Source organism: Schistocerca cancellata, chromosome 12, assembly GCF_023864275.1.
Source record: "Schistocerca cancellata isolate TAMUIC-IGC-003103 chromosome 12, iqSchCanc2.1, whole genome shotgun sequence".
NCBI classification, from domain to species: domain Eukaryota; kingdom Metazoa; phylum Arthropoda; class Insecta; order Orthoptera; family Acrididae; genus Schistocerca; species Schistocerca cancellata.
The window spans coordinates 145,233,206-145,252,807 of NC_064637.1; the positions used below are offsets into that span (position 1 = coordinate 145,233,206).

Here is a 19,602-nt window from a genome sequence, read left to right on the forward strand (position 1 = left end):
TTTCACAGTGTCTTGTAGCGTTAGATTTAAACAGTGTGCAAGGCAGTGCACAAACATAGCTCTCTTCTTCATTTCCATAAACTTTGCCTGGACAGCATTATATAATTTGGCCATGTTAGCTGAACCGTCAAAGCATTGGCCCCTACAATTAGATGTAGGCAAATCAAATTGTCTTAAAATGTCGATAATAATAACAGACAGAGCATTAGCTGTGGTACTTTGTATTGAGTATAGCCCTAAAAATTATTATTCCATCTCTAGCGAAGCATCAACAAATCTTATACAGATACTAAATTGCTCTTTGGTGGCTATGTCTGTTGTTTCGTCTGCTATTATTGCAAAATACTCTGCAATCTTGATGTCCTCCAATAATTGTCTAAGATGTGTATGACTTAAAATGGCCAAAATTTCGTTTTGCACATCATGGGATGTCCATTTGTAAGTTCTGCGCTGTAGCCATATTAGAAGTAGCTGGTTATCTTCACATCGAAAGCGTAATAAATTGTCGAAGTTACTTGCTTCATCAATATGCCCACGCATTGCAAGCCCCTGCACTGTTAAATAACGGAGGGAAGATATGATTTTTAGTAAACAAACTCGGTTTTCTTTCATTTGTGTCAGTTTATTGTTGTAAATCTGGCTAAATACATTGACATTCGATTTTAAGGATTTTGATTTCAGTACAGCTTCTCTGTGGCAGCCCGATGCTTCATGCGCTTTCAACTTTTCTACCCCTTTCTTCCAGTTCGAAAAACCAGTTTCCATGACAGGTTTTTCCATTTTGCACGAAAACTGAAAACGTTTTTCTTCAAACATTTGTCTGCAAATTTTGCAAAAAATAACATATTTTACCTTATTGTAACGCAAAATGCTGTTTCCAAGAGGGCTGATAACAGCGTTGTTTTTTTCTGAAAGCAGTGTTTTCTGACACCGTCACTATCTGTGTCACAGCACCACTAACACTAGGTCTAGCTTCACCATCGCCAACACTTTCCACATTGTCAAATTTCTTCCTAATTATAAACTTGTCCATTTTTAACTAGACAGTAAGGGACAAAAGATTAATAATTGAACCGAGTCACAGTAAGACTAACTGACCACTGGCGATGCCTAGCTCCGGAATGCTTACGTTCGCTGCCAACATCATCTGCGGCCTGCGTAACAGTACTGTGCGCCTAACAAGAAGTAGCCATGTAACAATAGTGTTGATTATTGTCAGGGCCGGCTCTAGGGCGGGGCAAACCGTGCCATCGCCCAGGGCGGCAGTTTTTTGGGGTCGGCATATCCATCTTGCGTAAATGAAGGAATGTGAGACTAAATTGGAAATACAAAATATTCATAAAATCAAGGGTCTTATTGAAAATTATCTATGGTACAGAAACACTGTGCTCCGATTCACGAAAGAAACGTTCCCTCCAACAAAAATGTCTTAAAATGTATTGCACTGTAAACGTATCACTGACTGCTGCTTTGATCTTAAACGGCATATTCACAACAAAGAGACGAATGAGTGTCATATGTGAAAATAAGGCGTCATGTATGAAATATGTTGTGAGAAAACTTGACTATTCCAAAAAGGGGGTGGGGGGGACGCTTGACATGTTCGCGTGGAGCGGCAAAATACCTGGAGCCGGTGCTGATTTGTGTGATGTTGTACCTAGTGCTTGTCAATAGAATTTACAAAAATGTATGAAGGGTCTTTAACGTTACCTAGTCCTTCTAGCGATCGCCATCAAATTCGGTGTCACTATTGCTCATTTGTTTCTTTTACAAGCTGCCAGCAGGCAGTTGTGGGAGGAAGTGGAGCTCGTCGTAGCAGCCAAAGTGCTGCGAGCTCCAGGTGAGCTTTCGTGCCCCGCATACCTCCGTACAGTAAAAGTCTGCGAATAGTAAAGATGCACGGGACAAACGCTGTCACGACAGTTCGTCATATGCAGAGGTTCAAGGACTAGCAGAAAGGAATACGCAATAGCTCGTAAAATCGGTATTTTTTTCCTGCATAATCATTACATACTATTATGCAAAAATGTATGTGCAAGTTTTAACAAATTTCCCAGTAAAGGATGAGGAAGGGGGGGAGAGAGGGGTGAGAAATGAATGTTTGGTTATTGGGGGGGGGGGGGGGTGAGGCCCCTACTTTTAACTATAGAGGAGGGGGGGCACAAAGTACATTGCCCCACCTAAGTCGGCGCCACTGTCCAAGCCACAAGTGTGCTTCAAAAACTCCGTGAGAGAAGGTACACTGAAGGCCGTGATGTGCATACTGAGCCAGCTGTTGCAAGTATCACTGAGCTTAGCTTATTGTATACAGTGTTTATCTGTTCCAGTGTAGCTCAGTGTTTATTGTCACACTTGAAACTTAAATGAAGCTACTTCTTCCAGTTCTTTCTCACATGAATAACTTTCATGTATTGCTTATTGTTGAAAACCATGCACTTAGTGTTTTTCAGATTAATTAGTAACTCATTTTCCACGAATCATTGGCTGAGTTATTGACTAATGTGAAAGTTTTTTTCTCAAATGCTTCAAAATCGTTGGAAATATTTAGCACAGTGATAACATTAAACATACAAAATCTTATTTTCATTTTCATATGTTTGTTCATCATTCGCAAATAAATTGATGAGGATCAGTCCCCTTACACATCCTTGAGGTACTCCGTAATTAATGCTTCTAATTTCTGATCCGTGTAGCTTCTTGACCTCTGTATATTGCTGAGATATCATGTTATCCAGTCTGCAACTTATCCACAATTACCAGTATTCTCTAGTTTCCTCACTAGGACTGCAAGAGTAATTGTGTCGAACGCCCTGGATAAGTAAAGAAAAACTCGAGACACTGTCGTTACGTTGTCCACGGCGTGTACTATAAATTACGTTAATGTTTCTTTTGCTGCTTCCATTGATTTTCCTTCCTGGAATCTGTGCAGGAGTTACCATATTATGCTTCTCCAATTAAGGAGTTAACCTGTTGAGCATAATCACTTCTAATGTTTTGGACAAGCCTGATCCTGAGAATACTGTCTGTAATTGTCAGGATCATCATCGTTTCTCTCACTGTATACAGGTAGCATTTTAATTACTTTAAGTTGACCAGAAAATACTCCTTGGAATGAGCAGTTGTAATTATTTCTGCTATCACCTACTTGAATAGGTAGCTTGACACTTCATCATGTCCAGCAGATATTCTTACCTTGAACCTTTTTATAGCGTTAGTGACATTCTCGGTAGTTACTGGTCTCAGGAACATGAAGTGGCTTCGTTTATCTGTCACATAGTCTGCTGACTCCCTTAGTTATTACTGTACATGCACTCTTTAGCTTCCTACTATGTATATATAGTTATTGCTCGGGATGTTGGCAACTCCTGTTTTATCTGTAATGATTTTTACTCATTCTCATTTGTTTCAGTGCGTAACTTTTGTTGCTCCTCTGAGTTAATTATATCCTAGCTGTATCCATTTTATTTGTCACTCACTGTACTCGTAGTGCCTTGTTTTCTTGTGTTCACGGTATTATGAGGATTTTATCCTGCTCTTAAGCCCGATCCACACGCAACGATCTGTCTGCGCAGACATCGACGCGGATGTCTTTACATGCAAAAGATCGCTGCAAATGTGGTGTGTTCACACGACCCAAATACCAATCTGCTACTCGCCCGCCATCTGTCGGTGTAGAAAAGAAATATCAGTGGCAAGCGACTACGCTCCCCGTAAATGTCAAAATTTTAATTCAGTTATTTTGAAATACAGAAATGGAGGAAGTTCTGTTGTGGTCTGTGTTCGCAACTTGTGTTGCAAAAAACATTCAGACCAACCGCAGGAAACAGAGAAAATGGTCAAAATGGCGTAGACAGTGGCTGCTAAAGCGAAAGCAGTTTTCTCACGTAAATGTACTGCGAGAGTTGCAGGGCGAACCTAACGACTGGCGAAATTATTTGCGGATGGATGTCGAAACCTATAATTATCTCTTAATGCTTGTAACCCCTCATATTATGAGAAAAAATACTTGTATGAGAAGGGCAATTTCTCCTCATGAACGGCTGGTGGTAAAATTAAGATTCCTAGCAACAGGAAGGAGCTACAAGGATTTGGAATTTTCAACTGCAATATCGAAACAAGCGTTGTGTGAAATAATACCCAACACATGTGAAGCTATTTACATTGTCCTGAAGGATGAGTTCTTTTTATAACAGCATTTAATTTTCTATTATGTTTGCACACAAATATGTTCTTTTGAATAAACTTTTGATAAACATATGTGAAATAAATTGTTTTACATTACCACGTGTTCTCTTTCCTCGCACATTGAAATTCCAATTTCATCTTCAATTGTACTCCTGCTTGGTCTTGGCGTTACTTGATCACTAAGAAAGCCAAGCAGATCAAAATACCATAACGTTGGCTGGTATCTTGATCTATTCACGCAACGAAGTGTCTGCGCAGAGATTTGCGCAGACAGATCGTTGCGTGTGGACGAGCCTTTAGAGGGCGAAACATTCCAGCATCAACATTTTGCGAGGGGCGATACTTTCGAGTTTCAGCAACGTGGTGTTAAATATTCTTTGCTTTGCAGGCAGCGATAGTTCGAATGCGTGCATTTTCCTTTCTTCGGTTCTCTCCAGTTATGCTGAGTTACTGACATATCTGTTCCATTAGATGAACTGTGAAACATCTTTATGCTAATATGATATCAAAAGTTTCTCATATAATTAGTTATCTCTTTACAAGTTGTGTAATTTAGTTTGGCCCTTCGACCATAGATTTTATCTATGGTCGAAGGTTTGGTCACAGTTTGGCGCCGTCGGTTTTCTTCTGTTTACGATGTTCACGTGTTTCACCTCACTGGTTTGACCGCCCTTCTAGCAGCGGTCACGTGGTGGGAACATGAGTATTGTGGTGGTGTGCCCGTCCATTTTGAACTACTTGATTCTGGGCTTTCAGGCACGCTTTCTCCTGGGTAAGTTTAGTAACTATTCTTCATGCTGTTAGGCTTATCCTGATATCACGCTCATTTTATTTTCAGGTTAGTGATTTCTTTACCTTCAGCTGCACTTGAAGGATGCTTTTGTTATGCCATTATGGTAGTGTGCTGTAACCAAATAGCTACAGTTTAATGCTTTATGCCGATTAAATTAAAAATTCCCCGATGTAAGAAGTTACCAGAAGGAACTAGGAGCCGCAATCTTTTTACACACATTCTATCCGGGAGATACCTCAGATTCCGAGGGAGATGGGCCATCCCGTAAATGCAATCATTATTAGCATGTATTCTTGACCAGTCATTTATTGCGTTAATATGCACATGGAAAGGTAATACGAATTTGTCTGTAACATTATTTTCGTGGGACTGAAACGTGTTCGCATGAGACTTGGTTGAATTAAAATGGTCTACTCTAAATTTGCGAGTAAGACTTCACTTACGGCGTCGGCGCTATTTTCGGGAGCTGTAGATGTTGGTGCATATAGTTATTTGCAATACTAGGCTACATTCGAAGTCGTAATGTTTGTCTACCTTGGGGAAACCGTTTATATGTAAATCAGTTGTTTCAACTATATTCGCTGAAATTGCCACGTAGCGTATATTAGTGAATTTTGATTTGCCCAGCAAATATGCCGGCAATTTCTTAATCATAGTTTTTCATGTATTAAAGCTGGAATAGAATGGAATCGTAATATTCGAAGACAAGGGAATGTTTGAGGCCGATATGAAGATGTGAAGCAGTAGATATAGAAAATGATGAATCTAAAGGCACTGCTTTGTGTAAATGAGCTTGCCTTAGACGTAAATCTTGTACAGCTCTAACCTGAGTCTTGTATGCATAATAAGTTAAATTTTGAAAGAAAAGTTATGTTATTGTTAATGTAACCTTTCTTAAAAAGAAATATTGGAAGTAGTTTGTTAGGTGTGTATAAGCTTCACCTCCACAAACTGATGCTAGTGATTACATTAAACACTTGTTGTTCAGACTCATAGTGAGTAGTTCCTTGAGGATGTGGGGGATGACATAATTTTGAAATGTGTAGGAGAGCCCTTACTTTGTCACTGCTAATTTGTCATCCTACTTTCCTCTTCATTTCTGCTGTTTTGACTTTTTCTTTCAGTATTTATTTTTATTTATCTTTATTCGTTCAAGGTTTGTCAGTTATGATTTGTCAAGGTAGTAAATTACAAATCACTAGGCCAAAATATACAACACAGTATGCATAACACGCATTATGGACATAGGACAGATAGTCTATGCAGGTAATAAAGACAATAGATTTTGACCTTAAGGAAGGAAGACTTCTGTGTTCAAATATGACTGTTTCATTGAGGAATGTGTAGTTCTTGTGCAGTGTAAAAACTCGCAGCCGTGTCAATTAGTTGGTTGCTGCTATAAAGATATTGGGTTGTAATAAATTTTATTGCTATGGTTATCTGAATAGATTCAGTTTTTTTGAGTGGATCTAATTTCTCCGTGAAAACCAAAATTGTACATATTTAGTTGCACATAGACACAAGCCAAATGGTTAATAACATAATGTAGCTAGCAATAGATGTAAACAGACCAACAACATTAAGGAGGTGGACTTCATCTACCCCCTTCTTAAGCATAGCCAAGAAATGTAAATTATGTTATCCCCCACCCCATTCAAACTTTCCTTTCTGCGGTTTGGTAGATGATAGTACTGAAAGCACATCTACATTCACATCTTTTTAAATGTTTAAGCTCAAAAGTGTTTGTTACTGGTAGTATTAGATTTCGAAGTTACAAATGTGAAAAAGTTTACTTCTCCTATTTTTATTCACTGTCTTAGGGCATTGTAATAATTTGGGGTAATCGGTGATCGGGGAACAGAAGTGTGTACTGCATATAACGTGTGGTGTCCGCTGTAAAAAATCCTGTTGACAGCTAGTTAAAGATTAGGCATACTAATTAGTCTTAGTTCTTTTATTCATTAATGAAATTTATCAGCAGCTGATCAGTTTTGGAAAGAGGAGTAACATTGACAAATATAACACTAGAAGGAAGTATTTACTCTGTTCAGCACTTGACGCTAGTGTAGCACAATGGAGTGAGGTATCGTGCCCTGCCTGGCCTTGAGTACCACTTGTTTATTATTATCTTTGTTTGCTATCAATGTTGGCAGATTGTTGTTGTGAAACCTTTGTGTGTGTTGTTTTTCTATGTGTTTTCGTCTTTGTGATACGTATGCAACGTTTTTATATCCGCCATATTGGAATTGTCGTTTATGGTCGTTTCTGCCATATTTGTGACGTCATGGGTCAAAGCCGACGGGTTGGATCGGACGCTTCCGTATTTCCCACAATGCATTCAGTTTCACGAAGTTGAGCTTTTTGTCCTTCGAAAACTTACTTTGGATTTTAGAAGCATAGTGGTGACTTACGAGTTTTTGTAAGTTATCAATTAAAGAATTGAAGTACTCTTCTTGAGATGTAACCACTGGTATCATTTCTGCCCTGTCAGTTGTGACTCACTGTTTGAAGGTAATGCTGTCTGGCATTTCCTCATCATATATGTGGAACAACTCAATAATGGTTTCCTTAATGGGGCATTTATTACACAAACTCATTATGCAGTCACAACTGTTAGTGTCACATACCATTAAATCTAGTAACTCTTTGTTGTTAAGATAACTGAGCTTTGCATCCGCTTTTAGATGTCTCTTAACATTTAATTTTTAATTTCTATATTGAGCTCAAATACTCAGTGTCAGATGATGCTGGTTGTAGGTTTTCTTTACAAATAATGTTGGTATCTGTATTATTAAAGCATGATTCCAAGTCTTTCGTAATTTTGTATGAAATTTGTTGTACCTTTTTCAATAGCTGCTTTTATTTTTTGGCTACTTAATTTTGTTATTTTCCAAGTAGGAGATACGTCTAACTTAGAACAAGCAAAATCCAATATGCTAACAGCTTCCTCATTAGGAATATAAATGTCATTAACAAGTTTACATGATTTTGTTTCTAGATTCACAATAAATATTTTTGAGTAACAATTTGAGCACAGGGAATATCCAGGAATCACATTACAGGGTTATTACAAATGATTGAAGCGATTTCACAGCTCTACAATAACTTTATTATTTGAGATATTTTCACAATGCTTTGCACACACATACAAAAACTCAAAGTTTTTTTAGGCATTCACAAATGTTCGATATGTGCCCCTTTAGTGATTCGGCAGACATAAAGCCGATAATAAAGTTCCTCCCACACTTGGCGCAGCATGTCCCCATCAATGAGTTCAAAAGCATCGTTGATGCGAGCTCGCAGTTCTGGCACGTTTCTTGGTAGAGGAGGTTTAAACACTGAATCTTTCACATAACCCCACAGAAAGAAATCGCATGGGGTTAAGTCGAGAGAGCGTGGAGGCCATGGCATGAATTGCTGATCATGATCTCCACCATGACCGATCCATCGGTTTTCCAATCTCCTGTTTAAGAAATGCGGAACATCATGATGGAAGTGTGGTGGAGCACCATCCTGTTGAAAGATGGAGTCGGCGCTGTCGGTCTCCAGTTGTGGCATGAGCCAATTTTCCAGCATGTCCAGATACACGTGTTCAACCGTTTCTTCGCTCACTGCAGGCCGACCCATTGATTTCCCCTTACAGAGGCATCCAGAAGCTTTAAACTGCGCATACAATCGCCGAATGGAGTTAGCAGTTGGTGGATTTTTGTTGAACTTCGTCCTGAAGTGTCATTGCACTGTTATGACTGACCGATGTGAGTGCATTTCAAGCACGACATACGCTTTCTCGGCTCCTGTCGCCATTTTCTCACTGCGCTCTGGTGGCAGAAACCTGAAGTGTGGCTTCAGCCGAACAAAACTAAATGAGTTTTTCTACGTATCTGTAGTGTGTCGTGACCATATGTCAATGAATGGAGCTGCAGTGAATTTATGAAATCGCTTCAATCATTTGTAATAGCCCTGTACGTTTCACTTGGGAAGCTGTTTCACTCAGATCACAAAGACATGTGTTTAGGTTTTATTTCCCTCAAACCCTTAGTAATAGGCATTTTATGAACTGTAAGTGGATCACAGCACTTTCTTCCTAAAATGTAGCTGTAGTTCAGAAAATATTTCTTCTCGTGATACTCAAAACACTCATGTTACAGAACTTACTGGAAATTTAAACAAAGTTTGTCTAACTTCATCAAAGTCAGACATTTTTCAAATTTTTTGAAACTGAACTGTAAACTGTTTTGTGACACGCTTCACTTACTATATATTCAACAGACACTGTTCATCCATGTTACTGGATTCGAATTAGTCTCTCAAAAATACAAATTACACACAGGACAAAGCACCTAACACATTCTACACTCAGTGAAGTATGTACATCCACTCTTAACAGACTCTTCAGAACAGACTGATCACAACAATGCTACACATAGCAATTTTATTGCTGTAGAACAAAAGTGAAATCTATTGTTTAATGTTGCATTATCAAACAAATAAACTAAATGAATATTGGGTGACAGTGTTTACTAAATGTCACAGGTAAATTTTATTGCAGTGAAACAATAAACCATTTAAATAGGCAACAGCCACAAGATCTGTTGTAGAGTAATGTGAATTATCTCCTCATTTTCAAAAAATTCATATCTTTGTTCAGTCGTATCAATGTTGAAATTTTTATGGTACTTTGCTATCATATAGGTGTACAAACTGTGCAAAAATCATATTTTTATATTCAGTCCTACCTGAGAACTAACCACAAACTTTACAAAAAATGAAAATTTTCATATTTCAAAAATTTTTAAAAAATACGGAAACATTTGTAAGTTTTCTTGCTCTATAGGAGTCTAGTAGGCTAGTGTATATATCAAACTATAGGAAAAAATACTCACATAAATCACTTCTTGTTATTTTTGGACCCGAAAAGCAATTTTTTGAATATTTGGATACCAAACTTTGGAAGTCATTTTGACTAGTTATTTTTGAATTCAGGGTAGCTTGTGTAATAGACAATGTTGTAGAGGACACTTTTCTAAAAACGATCATGTCATATGCAATGTTGTAACTTAACCCAGTGCAGAGATATTAAAGTTTGGCTAATGTCTCCAGACTGAAAAATGTTGCTCTGCTGCAAATAAAATGGCATCCATCCAGTAAAGGTGCAAGATAAATTATTTTGAAAAACTGTTTTGAACTTCTCAAATATCGGGCAATCATATATAAAAAATGAAAATATTTAGAAATGGTCAAGCAACCATCACTGAACCACTTAATACAGATTGACCCCTAAGAGCATTGGGACACGTATGGGAATATGTGGGTTTCAGACCAGGTGTCCTTATTAATGCTTCAAGCAATTGGGAGCTTCAAAATTCCAGGCCTGTGGTGAAAAATTTGATTTCATCCCCCCTCCATCGTACTTTCCCCTCAACATTGCAAGATGTGATTTCCTCAGAGCGGCTGGTTCTTTCTGCCTAGTATCTCAGTTTGACGAAGGAAATAGCAGTTCAGTAGCTAATAAGTTTTTTGTTCATGTATCAGTAGTATTTCAAATTATGCTTCCTTAAGGTGAGTAGTGGCAAGTCATTATGTCAGTTTATAATTAAATGTGAGGGGCATTCAGTGGGTAATGTAACATTACCCTTCTTTCTTGGCCAGTTTGTTTAATAAATGTGGAATTAGTTGTGGGACAGCATGGAATATTCCTACCTCAGCCCCTATAGTTTCATGAAGTTCTAATATACATAGCCTTCAAAATAATTTATGTAACAGAGATGCATACCAAGCAGAGAGCTGCCATTGAATTTGTTTTGCTGGAAAACCAGTGTCACTGGTATTTGTAAGAAATTGCAGAATGTTCTTGAGATCTGGCAGTGAACAATACCATGGTGCCTCGGCGGTCGAAGTGTCTGTCATCATTGCAGTGAGGCTGTGCCGGCCAGTCAAACGCACCTGTGACTGCTGCAGATTTCGAATGTCGAGACACTCATTTGAGGTGATCAGTGTATCACCATGACATTGCAAGGTGTGACAAAGTATGTGCACCCAACAGGTGGTCACAAAAGTTCATTGGACTATTCATCCTCATCCACCTTATAGCCCTGGAGTTGCAACTGAACAACGTAGCCCAGAGGTTAGCACACTGGACTTGCATTCTGGAGGATGACTGTTCAAACTTGCAACCGGATATTGTCATTCGGTTTTCCGTGATTTTTCCGAAATCGTTCCAGGCAAATGCTGTGATGGTTCCTTTGAAAAGGCATGGATAATTTTGTTCCCCATCCTTGACACAATCAGAGCTTGCTGTACCTTGGCTAGAGGGAAAAGGTCTCATACAGGGTGTACATGCAATGGGAAATCCAGCAAAACTGGGGTAATTTCTTCACCTACAAAAACTTGGATTTTTCAAAATTCCATGGATTTGTAATTGTTTCAGTTGTTTAAATTTGGCTGGAAAGAACTGATTCTCTTACACAGAATTTTATTTTTGCCCACTTTTACAGTATAGTACTGCAGCAGTAAAATATAAATGCAAGACTATCAAAATTGCCATTTTGTTGTAAATGGCACATTCTCACTGCAACTTAACACAAAGCAGAAGAGTGTCTGCTGACAGCAAAACGTTTTAGTCTTCAGGGCAGAGACTATGCAATATGATACTTCATAAGGAGACTGCTTTCAGTGAGGATGTTTTCACAACTATTTATATTTGTAACAAGTCAAGGGAAAAATGCGAATGGTGGTGTGACAAGTGTTACTTTCGAAGTAATTTTCCTTTATGCGATGTGATTTAGGCTATCTTACATGTGAGAAAGTGCAATGCTTTTCTTAAATCATTGTGCATTTCACTCTGTCATGACATCTGGAAGATCAGGCACTTAGAAAAATTTCAGGACCAGACAACCAACCATTTATGCCATTACTTAAAATTTGACCAGCACATTTGTTTGGTATGTGTTAAGGGTAACACATGCTAATAAAGACCACACTTAAATGTTAATCACATTTATTCTAGTCCTTTCATTGATTACAAACTGTGAAATAATGATGGCAAAAAGTATAATTATTCTTTTAAAAAGTGAGAGGTGAGTTGTTGAGGAATTCACATGCAACTGGCTTTTTTTGTGGAAAAGTCAAACTGCTTGATGGAACTTGTGTTCAGCCAGGTGACTCTCAAAATATTTAGTGCACAGCTGTGAAAATTACAATCATGCTTCTCAGAAATATTGAGCAGCTGCAATTTAAGCAATGTTTTAAGGATCCTGCCTAACCACAGCCTGGTTAAAAAAAGGTAAATAAATATACATTTATTTTTGACAACTAATATTCTATATGAAAGCTTAACTTTTCTTGCAGTTATAGTATGTGTGTATTAATTTAAGCCTGAAGTGCCAAGAAGTTCTATACCAGTGTATAAAACTGTTACAATCAAAAGGACTGAGTTTTACAGCTCTGAGGTCAAGTTTACTGTCACTTTACAAGGGGGAAAATTTAGTTTGACTCGTTCTGTAATGTATCTTCAACTGGGGAAAAATATTTTTTCACTCAGGAAAAAGTGTATTTTTAAAAGAGAAATCTGGGATTTTTTCTTGTCAGCATATAGGCCTATATCCTGTTAAGATTACATTTCTTTAGTTGGCTGAAAGGCCATTTACATCTTTTTTTATCTGAGCTTATTAGCCACTTGGTCATGGTTGTGCTTCTGTGTTACCTGATGAGGGTATTAAGATTTATCAATTTTATGTAATTTGCCTTCATGAAACTTGTTATGCACTGTGTGTTGCAGGTGGGCAACTATTTCTCTGAGCAAGTGATGTCCAGGATTGTGTCTTTGCTGTGATACGCAAACCTCCTTCCCAGCCTGAGCATCACCTGTGCGATGAGGTATTTTTCTGCTTGGACACATGTCAGGTACTGTACACAGAACATGAGTGGCTGCCAGACACCTGCCTATCCACTGCAATTGTGAGTAAACCCTTCAGTTCATAACCCATGTAATCAGTATGTCATCTGTTACCAGCAAATGGAAATCAACCAAACTGCAAAAAAACTATATTTTGTTGAGAGGGACAACAGAGCACAACTTTAAAGGAGTGGTAATTGTTTAACACTCTCTGTACCAGGCCTATTTTATGCACCCGTCCCTAGAAACCGGGCAATTTTACCAATATTAAAAAAATTACTGCATCAAATCTACTGTTTGGATTGTGGCAAATTTGGTACCATCTTGAAGCTGCACATTTCTACTTTAATTCTGAGTGAAAGAAACTACTTTACAATGCACAGCTTTAAGGTACAGTTATAGAAATCACTTAGATGTTTTAAGAATTTAGAAAAAGTCATACGAATAAGGGAATACAATTGTGATTTATTTTTAACCAAAATTGTGGCACTACATTACATGTTTCTGATAGTATACAGTATTACATATAAATTTCACACAGAATCATATTGTTTTTTAGTGTGGAAAATTTTAAAGCAAGGTTCCAGGCAGAGTGCAACGCCACACTGTTCACATTCGTATCGTGTCTCTTTGCGAGAAGCCTTGCCACTCTGTTTCTTGCTCCTGGAACTGCACACGTGACACACACGAGCAGCATACTTCTTAGTAGTTGCAGGTATGTGCTGCAAAAAATGTCTCTTTGTTAGCCGACCTACAGTTCCTTCATTTCTTGGAATGAATTCAAGTGTGTCGTCTTCAACAAGCTGAACTGCAAGCACTGTTATAAAGTCTGTTATTGTAATTTTCTTCCTGTGCACTGCATTGTACAGCCAAAATGCATTTGATACTCCCATAAGCAGCAAATGGAAATATAATTTTCGCCACCATTTCACAGTTCTGTGCTGGAACGGATTGTACTGCAGGCGTTGGTCTCCAATATCCACTCCAATTTTATTGAGGTTGTAATCAAGTACCTGAAGTGGTTTCAATACTACAGACCCATTTCTCTTAGTATGCGTACCAAATGTTGCTTGATGCCTTGTAGACAATGTATACACATCTCTCTTATCTTTCCACTTCATTGCCAATACATTATCTTTACGCCGAAAAGACATTTCGCCCTTTTTCAGCTTAGCAGATACTAAATCTTTAGGCAATCCTTTCCTGGATTTGTTCACAGTACCAACAGCTCCAGTGCCTTTCTCTGCCAGTTGCTGAAATAGCTCTGGACTGGAATAAAATCGATCTAAATACACAGTGTGGCCTTTGTTCAGCAAGCTGCTGTCAGACAACAATCGCAAAATAACCGCAGACGAAGAATTGTCAACAATATGCTTACCAGCATAAACTTCAAAATTTACAACATAGCCACTACTGGCTTCAGCAACAGCATATACTTTCAGTCCATACTTATGAGGCTTATTTTGCATGTAAACACGGAAACTCACACGACCTCGAAATGGGCAAATTCCTTCATCAATTGTCACTTTTTCTGAGGGACGATATGCCTGGATACATCGCTCCTTCAAATTATTATAATATGGCAAAACTTTGTAAAGTGGATGAAATCCATCTTCGCCTGGTTTTTTCTGATTTGAATTGTCAACAAGATGCAAGCATGACAGTATCTGAGTGAAACGCAAACGGCTCATGACATGGGGACAAAAGTTACAACTAAGAACAGGATTAGTGCTCCAATGGTCCGCAATTTTGGGCTTTTTCGAAACACACATGTGGAAAATAATACCCAAGAAACGCCTCATCTCACTTATAGTCACTGGCTTCCACGAACTCAAAACTGAATGGGGCTTCAGATTATTTCCTCTTCTTTTCTTCTGTATTGTCTGTGATGCATACAAATTTGTCTGTCTCTTGAGTTCATTTACGTCACTGTCAGTAAGGAACACTTTACTGCAATCCAGTACAGAACTCGACTCATCAATATCCACTAGTATCTGCCTGGGTGTCGTGTTGACAGGCAGAGGTCGGTAGGTGTCAACTGCAGTCCACTCACTGTCTTTCGGATACGGCACAGCTGCTGGATTTGAAGCAACACCTTCAACATCATTCTCGTCTTCATCTGAAGACAAACTGTCATCAATCTCGTCTTCTAAAAAGAATATCACATTATGTGTAACTACATACATCGTTTACACATGTTCAACAGATATGTGCGTACTGCACAATTACGTGGAAAATTCGGAAATACGTACCTTCAAACACACCATTGCATTCAGAATCGTCTGAATCACTCTCTACATTATCCAGAGTGTCGCTATGATTGATCAAATCCGCAATTTCTGCGTCTGATAAACCGCGCCGAAACATGATGACAAACAACTGAATGATATACAGACTGAGAACGCAAAGATAAGTTTTAACATGAATTACAGCGCTGCCGTGACATCTATGGACGCATTTTGTTAATAAACATCTGAAAAACGTATAGCGCTGGCCAAACCCGTAGAAATAACGTTGCAGTGTTTTGAATGAAATTAAATGTAGCGGCCCGTAAATTTTACGGGCTTGGTGATTTTCGCGCGATCCCAGGCCCGTAAATTTTACGGGCTTGGCGCTTAGAGTGTTAAGTGATAACTATCAACCGGTAAATGTAGCATCTATCTTTGGGAATGATTATATGTAGAAAATTATCTAATTACTCGCATTTTACATCGTGAAGTTGGTAACTGTTGCATTTAAACAATGTAGTTGAGGAATGAAAGGTACCTGCTATTTCACAACAGAAGTATGGAGAGCTGCAGCAAAGCAGTCTTTGGACGGCATACCAGAACAACTCAAAACAAAGTAAACATTTCTGTAGTACTTTCTTTATGGTCACACCTATCAGTTTTAAATGTCTAGCCTGTCCCTTTATAAACAGCATATTCTCTTTCAAAATTGAACATTGCCAGATACTGTAAAATAGAAGTACCCAAAAATATTTTGTATGGATAATAAAGCTACCTGGCCCTGTCACTGATAGTTCATCTGGGTACAGTTCACTTCATAATTGTATTTATTAAATAATTTTGCATTTTCATATTTTGAGCCAGATTCCATCCCTAAATTCCTATTTATTGGTAGTTTTATTTTTTCCAGTCCCTAGAAACAGTAAATAGTAATAAGGCTGTCGGAAGTCCATAACACTCCAGGAGCTTCTAACACCTATTCTGCTATGACAAGGAAGAAGAGGAGGATTGATGCAAATTCAGTACTAAGTACACTGCTGGAGAACTTAAATTCTCAACTCCATCACCACATGTTGGGCTGGGACGTTTCATTCTGTTATGCCAAAAAGTGGGAAAAAGAGGAGTGATGCAAATTCAGTACTATGCAGACTGCTGGAGAGCTTAAATTCCTAGCTCCATCACTACATGGACTGGGACACTTCATTGTCTGAGGATTAGGATAAGATAAAAAAAAATATAGCAGTAAGAGAAGAGATTTTTTCATCACAATATGTATAATTTTATTTTTCACACTACTGGTTTTGGACATTGTCCTTCCTCAAGCATGCCTGGAAACATAGCAGTATGGCACAGCAAAAAAATCATATAATTAGTTGTAATTAGTCAGACATAGCGTTACACAAAGGTAATATTTACCTCTAGTAACATGCGGCTACATTGTCATTACTTTAAAAATCTTGGGAGGGATGGGAAAGATAGTTGGCAGGACATTTCTCTTTTCAGGGCATGACGAGAAGTAGAAGAAACCCTGGTGGAGAATGTAATTCACTTGCTAAAGTCCTGGGTAGTACTGAGTTAAGAGGGAATGCTCCTCTGTGGCTGGACAGTGGGACTTTCGGAAGTGGTGGGAGACTGGCTTGTGTGTAACTTCTGTGTTTTTTTTCTCACAGTAAATGTGTTGTTTTTCCGTATCCAGGGTGTAATTACAAAGCTAATAAAATGTTTTCTTGCCTTTGAATAATATTTTTCATCAATTTACTACTAAATATCCACATAGAAAAATGTGATAAGTTACAATATATTGTAGCACACGGGAGATTTTTGTTCAGTGTTGGGAGGATAATTACAGCCTGTGTAGGCTTTGGTGGGGGTCTACAAATAGAAATGGAATTTTGTGCTCTTCTGAAATAGGCTTTCTGTTAATTTCCATGTAGATCGGTCTCTTGGGTCGAGCTATGCAACTTCGTTTGCCTACTCCTGATACCTGTGGGCTTTAACTTGGGCTTTTATCTGTCTTTGCAGCCCGTTAACCAATTTTTGTGGCTGGTAATCATCTGTAATCTGTGGTTCCTAGTGATAGTGGCTGATTTGGCCATTTGCGGCACAAGTGAGAGATTGATAAGTGCTTGTCCCCAGAGTTTGAGCACTTTTCCCCCTCAGTGTGGCATTGTTGGGCCAAGTGGTGTCACACATTTGCTGCATTTTAGTTAATTGTTGCAATTGTCTGTGGGGTGGTCAGATTCATGATGGCGAGTGCATTGGGTGGGCTGCACTGCTCTCGGTCTTGATGGTTCCACTGTATGTATGTATGTAGTAATTAAATGTGAAGTGGTGTAGGAGCAGGTAGTTATGGATGTACAGATTGTGTGAACACACGGTTCTTACTCGATGGCTTGTTGTCGCTACGACCAATGACTGGTCACTTTGATAACTAAATATCTGTGGAGTTTTACTTCTTCAGATACCTCAGCACGTGTAACATCATCTTCGATGTTTTTGATGACAATAGTTATTATTGCAGACATTGGTTCCATATGTGACCTTGGCAGTTTGAGTCTTTGTGGTAGCAGCAGCCCTATGTGGCTCCCTGGAAAGCTATTTATGATGAAAGTCTCACCAAGGTATTCATTAAGGTGAGCACGGCTGCTTTTTTATAATTGCATCGCCCTTTCGTTTGGTGATGACATGGGAAGCCTAACATACACGTCATAATGGTCCAGAACCACTCGGAAGTGACCTCAAAATGATGTATACGCAAACGTGCTGCACACTTGGTCAAATCAAGTTGGTGTGGCTTTTGGCATCTTTCTTCTCCATTCTTTGAAAGTTGATAGCTCTGCCAATGAGACCACTAACTTCAGGAGTGGTTAATTGCAAATCTTGCACACAGTTGCTGAGTGATCCAAGTACTTTGTCAGTCTTTCACTGTTGCTGTAGTTGTATGTGAGATTATAAATGTGGTTACACAGCTCCCTAGCTACAAACTGCTGCAAAGGAGTATTCTGGGTTTGAACGAGATAATCTCTTTGCTGCCTCGACGGCCTCCTCAGCTGCTTTCACTGCTATTGCCTTCATATGAAATTACTTAAGAGCCACTTCTGAAGCCAACCCCATACATTTCATCAAGACAGATTAATGGGCTAGTCTTAAAACTTTCTGGCATTTTATCAAAACTCCACTGTGGGTAAAAAATAAAGACTGCACAGAAATGTTTGCATGGGTATTAATATCTCCGAAAATCTTCACATGTGCAATCTGGTATATCAAAGTTTACAACATAACTACTGTTTTTGGACTTTGCACTCTCCACACAAAATGAACCATCTGATCTCCTATTCACTGATCTTGCAGTTAACTCTAAATTTGCTGATGCATATCGCTGCATGACATGTTTCACAAACATTTTTTTATGCAGAAACAGTGGAACATCTTTGTTACACAGTTCGATGGCAGAATTCTACAAATGGTACTTTCTAATTATGCATGGAAGAAGCTGGTTTATTAAAACCTTAGTAACCCCTGTTAGTCTTGTCTGCATTGTGTTTAAGGAAAAATGTTTTACAACCTTGCTCATGGCTTCAACTCCATTTCTAGTGTCAATGGTTGCAAATCTGCCCTTGTCCTCAAACGCTTTCACCCATCTTTCACATACCATTAGCTATTGCTGTTTAAAGTATGGCCATGCACGCTTGTTTCTCCAAGAAGCCTCATGCGTTTGCAACTCTTCTACGTGATCTCTAAATTCTCTCTGTTGGTGATTCTGAAATTTCTTGCCACATATCCAGAAATGTCTTCATGTCATTTGGTACACGCAGATATTTTTTTTCCCCAACCAGCTTCGCCATGCCTGTTTCAGATGGAAAAGGCACAAGTAAACTTTTGTCTGAGGGAATGCTTGCTCAATTGCCTTTATCTCCAACTCTGAGAAATCAGTAACCCAATAGAGGGGATTCCAATCCTTGTTCCAGTCCTTGAAAATGTTTAGTGCTTCATGAATGGATCTTGCATATTCAACGTGAAAGAAAAAAAAAAACAACCAAATAGCCGACATTACTCTTCACAGCTATAAAAAATGAAGGAATATCGTATGTTATTTTGTATGTTGCATCTAACAAACAACTATCTCCATACTTCTTCAAAAGATCTCTCCCCCAACAGCTCTGATAGCAAAAAAGTAATGGTTTCACTTCTCCATTGGCTCTTGTACAATGTCTGTAATAAATCATGCGAGTGCTCGCGTCTTTGTGCCACTCATCAACCTGATTCCGCAATCTAGTATCGTCAAACAACACTTTATTTGTACCATACAGGGTCCGATAAACGCGACTGTAAATAGTTATCTCCATGGGGTAAAAGGTAGACTATCTAACACAGCATGATATTACCAAGTGCTCAGGTACACCAGATTCTTTATAATACGAGGGTTATCCACAAAGTACATTACGTTTTGGACTTAAAAATAAAGTATTGGAAATTTTTTTATTATATACAGATGAAAGCCA

General features: G+C 38.6%; 1 protein-coding gene across 1 annotated transcript in view; it reads right to left on the minus strand.

The window, feature by feature from the left end:
* Window positions 1-246: 246 nt before the first annotated feature.
* LOC126109529 (uncharacterized) overlaps window positions 247-19,602 on the minus strand; it is a 73,699-nt gene continuing 54,343 nt past the window's right edge. The window contains exons 2-4 of the mRNA XM_049914548.1: window positions 13,550-13,623; window positions 930-1,039; window positions 247-820 (exon numbers count right to left, since the gene is read on the minus strand). Of these exons, the coding sequence (XP_049770505.1) occupies window positions 247-820; window positions 930-1,039; window positions 13,550-13,623 (758 nt within the window). The remainder of the gene's footprint in view (window positions 821-929; window positions 1,040-13,549; window positions 13,624-19,602) is intronic.